The following is a 10,000-nucleotide window of genomic DNA, read 5'->3' as shown; positions in this document are numbered from 1 at the left end:
CCCGCCCACTATCAACATTTATAAATGCCTCATTAAGACCCACATGGGGTCTATTCACATATGATCCTACGTTTTTACGATTTTTACCATAATCCATCCATAACATGACTACGTTAATCAAAACATTCCTTTTCATCAGAAATAAGTTGTTTTAGGGTTTGGTTTAATTTCCCTAACGTCGCCACAGCGAAAGCACATATTGTCACGCATAGTTAAATCTTCTGAAAATGAGATTTTATTGGTGCATGGGGACTCCATCTTGCCTGCCATTCACATCCACACACTTAAAGTCGTTCTTGATTGTTCATTTTCAAAGTGTGGCTTGCTATTTGATCAAAGGAGAAAAAAAAATACTGAAATTATACCTTTTCATTGTTATTTTCTATAGGCCACCACATCCGCCACTGACACGGTATATATAATAGCAGTCTGCCACATCACCTTTAACGTTGTCACACAGTCGACGCAAACTACCCTTTTTGTGCCATTATGAACAGAGAAGTGAACAGAGACATGAACACGGGTTGATTAGGACAGCGAAGGGACCTGTAGCATACGAACCGCAGGTGGGTCATCAAACCCTCGACAACGCTATCGTCGCCTCCATGGTTAGCTTACTAGCATGTCGCCGCACCGAACCTCCCCCTAACCCCCGACGCTCTCCCCCTCTCCTCCCAGACTCGGAGAACACGGCGGTGGCTCTCTCAGCGCTGCTGGCCAGCCTGAACAGCTGCTGCAACCCCTGGATCTACATGCTGTTCAGCGGCCACCTGCTGGGCGAGGCCGCCCGCTGCCTGCCCTGCCGGCGCCGGTCCCTCCGCCACCGCCGCGGCGTCGCCGGGCAACAGGACTCGGACAGCAGCGTCCGCCGCACCACGCTGCTGTCCTGGCTGCACGGGCCCCGCCTCTCCGAGCCCTACGCCTGCAGGGAGCAGGACCCCCAACCGCAGCCGCCGCCGCCGCCGCCGCCGCCGCCGCCGCCGCCGCCGCCGCCGCCGCCGCCGCACCCCCAGCCGGCGCCCGCCCACTTGAGGGTCGCCCCAGGCGATTTGGGGGCCCCGCCCGCGGGACTTGTTGTTGTCGGAGGCCCCGCCCCCGGGGGGATGTGATGCTGCCTGATCAGAGTTGGACCTTGTTGCTGCTGCCACGCCCGCCTCACTGCGACGCCCCCCCCCCCCCCCCCCCCACTGTGAAGGGGTCAGAGGAACGATGGTGTTCCACTCTGTTGCTGTCCTGTGACACTCACATTCATACACAGACACGCAGGCACAGACAGACACACACTCACAGACACACACACACACACACACACACAGACGCGCGGACGGACGGACGGACGGACAGACGCAAATACACACACGCACAAATACACACACGCACAAATAGACACAGGCACACACACGCACACAGACACACGCTCATTTTCACACACACTTTCACACTCATACACACACACACACTCAGACCCACACACACACACACATTCACACACACACACACACACACACACACACACACACACACACACACACACACACACACACGCACACACATGCACATGCAAACACACACACACACACACACACACACACACACACACACACACACACACGCACAAACATACACACACACACACACACACACACACACACACACACACACACACACACACACGCACAAACATACACACACACACACACACACACATTCACACACACACACACACACACACACACACACACACACACACACACACACACACACACACACACACACACACACACACGCACACGCACACACAATGTACCCACAGAGCAAAGACAGAGAGAGAGACAGTGGGTTGAGTGACAGACGTTGGCCGGACCCCCGCCAAGCCCCCCTGTGTCGGGGAGAGGCATGGCGGTCACTATCTCGTGGGAATGAGCAGAGCTGCTTCAGACCTCCCATTGCCATCCCATCACACGGAGAATGGCCCATAGAACACAAACCGTGCAGAATAAACACTCAGCCGGCGACGTTTACATTGCGATTTTGATTTGTGTGCTCATTGTTACGATAAATGCAAGAATGGAATAATGCAGAGAGACGGGATCTCTCCCTGGTTTTTCCCGGTTCCCGTTTATCTTCACAGAGGGCCAACTCAACACATTCCCAGTGAATGCACGCACTTTGCCATCTCCGGGGTTTGAAGAGTGGTTTTCAGCTGTATTGTTTCGCTGACAACTTATGCATGTACACGCCCGCACACACACACACACACACACACACACACACACACACACACACACACAGACACACAGGAATCTATCCCTGACAAACACACACAGGACATAATCACTGACACACACACACACACGCACACACGCACACACACACACAGGGTTTTATTACACTCACACATGCACGCACACTCACACACACACATCCTTGCTGCTTATCACTACACATTGTGTTGCTAGCATGAGGAATTTCCATGGCAGGATATGTGATAATGCTCACAATCCTGTTAAGTGCAGAGGGTCGTTGAGGGTTGGGGGGGGGGGGGGGGGTGCCAGGGATATGGATATCATTATGAATGGCCTCAGGCTTTTTACATGCATTACGGTATCCGTGGGACAAAATTTTAATTAGCCTTGATAAAGGCAAAAACAACTGCACTTTTCTTTTGATAATGAAGGAAGACTCTAGCTGGTGTTATTATTCTGCATATTATTATTATTATTTCATTGCACACAAATAACTGAGATGTACACATTGTTCTTAGCTTTCCTCTCATTAGACACTGAGCTGTTCCCTCTACTCATGTATCTTATGACTTTATGAATTTATAGATTGTAAAAGTGTAAATTTCCTTGTGCTATCATGTAAGGGTTGATTGTCTTTTCCGTCACTTGTACCTTCACTGAATAAGATAAACTGACTTAAACCATGACCCATTGTCCACAACTTGATGAAAGAGTGAAGTAAACTTGTTCCCTTGTTTCACAACTTGGCCTCTGCATGAAATGTCTTGAAGGAGAGTGTGCGTATCCATGTATGTGTGTGTGTGCGTATGTGTGTGTGTGTGTGTGTGTGCGTGCGTGCGTGCGTGCGTGCGTGCGTGCGTGCGTGCGTGCGTGCGTGCGTGCGTGCGTGCGTGCGTGCGTGTGTGTGTGTGTGTGTGTGTGTAAAACATTAGATCAGTGTGTTTGTGAGTGGGCTAAACCCTAATGTATATGCGGGAGATGATCTCAGCAGAAACCTAAACAAGCATAAGGAGGAAATGATTCAAATCCAATTAGTAAACCCACAGATGAACGAAAGGCCCAAGGGGAGGAAGTGATGTCTTAAGCCAACTTTTAAAAGACAATAAAAGCTTATACATTGTCTTACAAGATAATAAAAAGTAAAGCACTAATAGAGCGCTTTTCAAAGTCCACACTACAAAGTGTGTGAGGAAAATAATTCGGACAAGACCTGAAATCAGCAGGTTGGAGACAAAAACAGACGCAAACAATTCAGTGTCCAAAAAAACAATCCAACGTAGTAAAAAAACAGATCGGAAAATAAGAGTTTTGTTTTTAACGGGAATAAACGTCAAATAAAATCGTGTAGCATCACAGAAAGGCTTTCCAATAAAAGTAATGATCTCGGAAGGGGCTCACAGGAGATCAACATCACAGTGTTGAGAGCAGGGACAGATTACCAGACCGCTGGTCCAGATGGTACATGGGATGGGAACGTTTACAGGCTCAGAGGCTCCAGGTGTCTGGAAGTCTTGCAGGGAGCTCAATCAGGGAATGGGATGGAATTGAGGACGGAGGTACTATATTAGGGACACGATTATTTATTAGATTCTATTTCTAATTAAAACGTTGGAGTAGAGAGCGAGAGGAAGAGGAAGAGAGAGAGAGAGAGATCGAGAGGAAGAGGGAAGGAGAGAGAGAGAGAGTGAGAGGAAGAGGGAAGGAGAGAGCGAGAGCGAGAGCGAGAGAGAGCGATAGAGAGAGAGAGCGAGAGCGAGAGCGAGAGAGAGCGATAGAGAGAGAGAGCGAGAGCGAGAGAGAGCGAGAGCGAGAGAGAGAAGAGAAACATATATATATAAACAGGCGATATCACATGTACTAATGAGGTTAAAGAGAGAAAGGGGATCCCCACACATCCCTTACGACGATCACCGGACTAGTTTATGAGCCCCAGTTTTGCTGGGAGGGTGAGCCATAGATAGAATGAGAAAGGGGGAAGTAAGGAATGAAATAGAGGCACTAAATCTTTGGACACAGGATTGATGTGTTGTATACTTGTTGTGGATGATCCTCCTGGGGGTGGTTTGACTGTTTGGATGAGCATGTGAATCTCAGGAGTGCACTGACGAGGGGCCTGGACGATAAACCGTTCCCCCTAAGGCCTAAGGGTGGATGTTTACATCGTCAGCTGGTGGAAACGTCTTGAGTCTGTCTCGCTGTTTAACTAGCAGCTTTGGGGTTCATCCGGTCACCGTGAGCAAAGTTCATCGGGGAGAAAGGCAGGATGTGGGTGAGGGGACGCGACGATGAGGAGGGTGAGGTGGGAGGAAGGCCAGATCAGTCAGTGACCCTGGACCAGATCAGTCACTGACTCTGGACCCAGGTGCAACCCAAAAGCCACCAAAAGCCACCAAAAGCAGTGCATCCTGGGAAGGCTACACCTGTAGGAGTTGTCGGAAATCAAGCTTAAGTTTCCCTCCACCGTTTCTTCGTCGTCGTTCATTAACGCTTATTCTTTCGATTGTTTTGTTCTTCGTCTGAATCATTAACCTTGGAGTCAGTAACCCGAACTGAACTGAACGTGACCCTGCTAATGTCACACAACCCCCCCACACAGTGTGGCTGCCTTCATTTGAAAACAATGAGAGAATACGTTTACTACGAATAGGAAGTACACCGAGGGGACACGAGCTTCTTCATTTCCTGTCACCGTCACAAGAACAACGTAAATACTCAGCGCTTGGCGTTTTTTTTTCACAGTTGGTTTTATTTTTTTTGGAAAACGCAAACAGTCACAAGGGCACGAGACATAACAGGAAGAGGAAGTGGCTATTTAAACAAATAAATGCGGGGCTGGGGAGGCCAGTGTCGGTCAAAGAGAGCGCTTTAATCAGGCCGACCACAGGGGCCGCGGGCCGCTCCCTTCCTCCGCCCCAAATAAATTGCCCCGATATCTGCATTTATTTATAGATATGTATACGTTACACACACATACACACGTACACACAGACAAACATACGCATGCGTATACCCACGCATGGGCTATACAGTACATTTACATTGTTCTTCTTCATATCCTTCCATTTGAAGTTGCCATATTTATATATATATATGTAAGCACACACACACACACACACACACACACACACACACACACACACACACACACACACACACACACACACACACACACACACACACACACACACAAACGCACACACACACACACACACACACACACACACACACACACACACACACACACACACACACACACAATGCAACTATTTGTAAGTCAATTATAAAACTAGAATAATAGCTTGGATTGCATACATATTCATATATATATATATATATATATATATATATATATACATACAACCCAGTCTCACGGAAATATGTGTCACTGTCACGTCATTTAATCTATTCATTCGTGATCTGGGACGCGTAATTTCTAACAATATGTCAGCTTTTGGCCACCAGTTTCTACTTTCACCTTTGATTCTGAGAAATTGTGACAATTCACGGATATATTTTGTGCAGGTGCGCTGCTCTGTAGATACACTGCGACGGAAAAAAAAAGGTAGCTGCTTCATCTCTTCTTTTTAGAATGAGTTTGAAATTATTAATCATATCAGACTCCTCCTTTCTACGACTCAACCAGACACACCTGTGGATCACCATAATCAACACACCTGCTTATCTACTCCGTCTTTTTAACCATTCACCGCCAGATCGTCTAGTCCGTAGCGTTCATGACTTCCATGTCGCTTGTTCTTGTATTAGTGATGGTCTGGTTCTAACCCGATCTGCTTCCGTCCATACCTTCCGACTTCCGCGGCGCTGTCCTTCCACATCGACCCAGCTGGCCTGCCTCATCGACCACGACCAGCCTCTGCTCATTCCCCGTGAATAAACATTTGAACTTTACAACCCTCTGTTGTCGTGCCTTTGGGCTCCCCCATCCCCGGACGGTATAACAAGAGGGCCGTTAGTGTGAAGAGGGCCGAACGCGAACATCAAATGATACGGTGGTTAACATTTCTGGCGTTTGATCTTTATATTAAGCTAAGAGGAGAGAATATTGCGTCTAAGAAAACGTTTATTGCACTAACTGAATTATCAGTGCACCCTCGGGATTTCAGTAAACCAGCAAAGTGAGCTATTTTGCTCGTTTTATAATTGACTTACATGTGGTTGCATCATTGTGTCAGACGCATTTATCAAAAGTAATTTCCATGCGAGGCTGAGAAGTTCCTAAAGCGTCCAGCAGAGGACGCCAGCGGGTTACCCTGTCCCAGACATCGCTAGCGAGCCTAGAAGATGACGGGGCAAACCTATGGGAACCAGGGCCAGCAGCAGTACCGCGATACACCTGGATATACAAACGTGGGTTCAAATGAAGGAAGCTTTCTTATACATTATAGTCCAACCTGCCCTCTTATTAAATGTAATCCCTCGTTTCCCTACAGCCCTTAGTCGTTGGTATACTTGACCTTTGACTGGGAAACTCCTCGACCTCTTATAAACCCTGTTTCTTGCCCTTACTGCGTAGCGGCAGACAACAGAACCGCATCAGTAGCATCTCATCAAGAGCAGGGGCAACAGAGAGGGACCCAACACCTCCACAGTGTCATCACCTACACACAAACCAACCGTCTCCACCCCGCCCCCCACCGTCCTATGTAGAGATACTGCACCACACGGGTTATCATGTCCGTTAAAGTTATGCATCGCGACTCCTTAAAAATCGTCCTCGAGACTGGTCTTTTCTGGAGGTTTACTGCGTCGTTCTGACCTACTGGTATACAGCGCCATCTAGGCGACCAGGGGAGACAGTGCAATTATTTGGTGAATATTTGTAAATCATTTTTAATCCCCCAGAAGGGGTACCTATTTTTTTTTCTTCCAAATAAGAAATTATTATTTTCTTAATATAAATATTTTTTCCATGGAATATTTTGTCCATGTGGCAAAGGCAAGGCTGATATGGATTCACTCCCCTTTCAAATTATGAATGTCCCATTCAGTTCGTGTTTGAACTTCATAGCTCCATATCGGACGCCAAGCTGTTTAGTGATTTTATTACAAATGTATTATTTATGACAGAGCTCTCCACTAAATAGGTAAAATATCTTATTTGGTTCTTGCAGATGATTCCTTCCGATGAGGTTGACTGTACCGTAACTGTACCCCTGAGACGCCAGCGCAACGCAATATAGACTATCCTTACCGTAACTAACTCTGGGACGGAAGCGCAGCGCAATAGAGACCATCTTTACCGTAACGGTACCCAAGGCTGCAGCGCAATAGAGAACATCTTTACCGTAACTGTAACCATTAGACGGAAGCGCAGCGCAATCTAGAGACCGTCTGTGAAGAGACGCGCTCCGCGCAATGCTTCGCGCTGGAACGCAGTGCATCCCCGAAACACATTAGCCTACCACAACCAGTCTGTGGTTTATCCTTATTGTCGAACTTTTAACAAAAGACGAAGACATATAGCCTACATCTAACTTCTTATGAAGTTGGAGTAGGCTAAATCAGGAGAACATGCGGGAGAAAAAATACGAAACCTCAAAAGTTGGTCTGTATAGAAAATATCTGCTACTAAATACTATACAATACGATACTAATATTATTCAAATGGAACGCATCAATAATTCCTATTCTTAATTTCTTACACATATTTTTGTCTCAAGTTTTAGGCTACTCCAGGACAAGGGCGCGCGCACATTCGGGAGCGCGCTCCCGAGTTCTTGGGCTGGTGGGTGTTTATGATGATCTCCAACATTCAGGACAACTCCCTCTGTGCTCCACACACACACACAGACACACACACACCGGGACCCACCGACAGAGACCCTCGGAGTAGTGCGGACAGTGATCGACCTCTGAGATGTGGATCCTTCATCTCGCGATACTTTTGGGTGAGCTGCGATCGAATTGTTATTTCATTGTATTTAGTTATTGAGTTGTTTGTTGTTGGGTTAAAACGGTGGGATTAGGGGCGTGTTGCGTGTTAGTGAGAGCGGTAAACTGAGTTTCTCTTTCTCTCCTCTCTGCCAAATCCATCCTCTCTAACGAAGCCCATGTGGATGTGGTTACTGTTTCTGGGACATTACTGGGACGATACTGGCATTCCCAGTGCGTGTTTTCGCCAAAGTGTTCCCTACTCATCCTGTCACCTTGTAAAGCGCACTTATCTCATTGCTTTGGGCTTAAGCTTTATTAAAGTAAGCAATAGGTTTGGTTTATATTCCTGTGTATCACTCGATAGGCATACTTTTATCTGTTTTTAACCACAAGCCGAGCTTATGGCCTCTTTCTCCTTGGATCAGAAATAGATTTCATGTGACTCCAATCAAAACAAGCTCAGACCCTACAAACACACACGTTTGCGTCTGTTGAGTGCAACCAATAGAATTCAAGATACTTAGCTAACACCCACACAGTTCAGAGTGGGTCTTACTTTGCTGTGATGCAAGCGGTTTTTCTAATGGTTTGGAAATAACTATAAAGTACTTCTAGATCATTGAAATTCGTGTCCTTTAATCTAACGTCTTCTGAGTCGCGAACTCCATCACTAAAAGCCGTTACCTCTCCGCCCCAGCCGTGGGATGGCGGGCCGGGGCGATGCTCCCCGACTTCGGGGAGGGCTGCACCGTGGGGAGCTGCTACCCCGCCACGGGGGACCTACTCATCGGCCGCGAGGACAAGCTCAGCGTCTCCTCCACCTGCGGCCTGGAGGAACCCGAGCGCTACTGCATTGTGGGACATCTCGAGGTAAGTTCCGTTCTTTTCTTCTTGCCCCGTCTGTCACTGTGTGTGTGCGCCAGTGTGTGCATGCGTGTGTGCATGTGCGCGCGTGCGGCTTTTTGTGACCATAAGATGTCCGTCGGTGGTGTAGGAGGGCTGGTATTCCGCGGCACAATAAGCACAGTGTGTTCCACAACTCGTCTCCTGTGAGTGTGCTGACCTATGATGGAGACAGTTCATTTCTTTCTTATCAAAGGGCCTTCTGGGTGATGTCTGCTGGGTTGGGATGTGAATGCTCTCCTTATGAAACACGGGGCCCCTAACCCCCACCCGGGACTCGAGGGGGGAAGATATAGGAAGAATATAGAATATAGGAGTTGGGAGTTGAGCAGCTTAATGCGTTTCCGCTTTCCCGCTAAGCATTTAGGGAATGGGGGTTTCGGGGCAGTCTGTTGGAATGCCTCCCACATTTATGATGTTGTTTACATCGGGAAGTTTACACAAAAGGAGGTTTCAATTTCAGGCTTTGGTGTAATCACACTGCAGCTGGCTCTGGTGTTGACAATGCATAACAACTGCTGGCACATACACACACATAACCACACAGACACACACACAAATCTGCACACACAAACACATACACGCACGCACGCACATGTAACCACACACATACACACGTAACTACACACACGTAAACAGACAGACACACACACACACACACACACACACACACACACACACACACACACACACACACACACACACACACACACACACACACAGACAAGCATAGGCACACAAACACACAGACATCCGTGAACAGATGCGCGCACACACATACATACACTCAAGTACTGTAATCAAGCCGACGCAGACACAACTCTGTTTTTTCCCATGGTGTTTCATCATCTTCATGTGTCTTCTCCTCCTCCTCTTCCTCCTCCTCCCCCACCCCCTCCTCCTGCACCTCCACCTGGTGTTTCATCATCTTCATGTGTCTTCTCCTCCTCCTCTTC

At 47.7% G+C, this 10,000-nt stretch overlaps 2 protein-coding genes across 2 annotated transcripts in view; both read left to right on the top strand.

Moving 5' to 3' along the window:
• The window catches only part of avpr1ab (arginine vasopressin receptor 1Ab), a 4,235-nt gene extending 2,046 nt beyond the window's left edge, over positions 1–2,189 (top strand). Inside the window, exons 2-3 of the mRNA XM_056587614.1 lie at positions 679–946; positions 2,132–2,189. Of these exons, the coding sequence (XP_056443589.1) occupies positions 679–946; positions 2,132–2,189 (326 nt within the window). The remainder of the gene's footprint in view (positions 1–678; positions 947–2,131) is intronic.
• Positions 2,190–7,985: 5,796 nt separating this feature from the next.
• The window catches only part of LOC130380731 (laminin subunit beta-1-like), a 48,725-nt gene continuing 46,710 nt past the window's right edge, over positions 7,986–10,000 (top strand). Inside the window, exons 1-2 of the mRNA XM_056588040.1 lie at positions 7,986–8,155; positions 8,839–9,011. Coding sequence (XP_056444015.1) covers positions 8,125–8,155; positions 8,839–9,011 — 204 coding nt within the window. The 5' untranslated portion in view covers positions 7,986–8,124. The remainder of the gene's footprint in view (positions 8,156–8,838; positions 9,012–10,000) is intronic.

Source organism: Gadus chalcogrammus, chromosome 4 (genome assembly GCF_026213295.1).
Source record: "Gadus chalcogrammus isolate NIFS_2021 chromosome 4, NIFS_Gcha_1.0, whole genome shotgun sequence".
In the NCBI taxonomy this organism is placed as follows: Eukaryota; Metazoa; Chordata; class Actinopteri; order Gadiformes; family Gadidae; genus Gadus; species Gadus chalcogrammus.
Note: the sequence above shows the minus strand (reverse complement) of the source record. Positions and strands in the feature narration are given on the sequence as shown.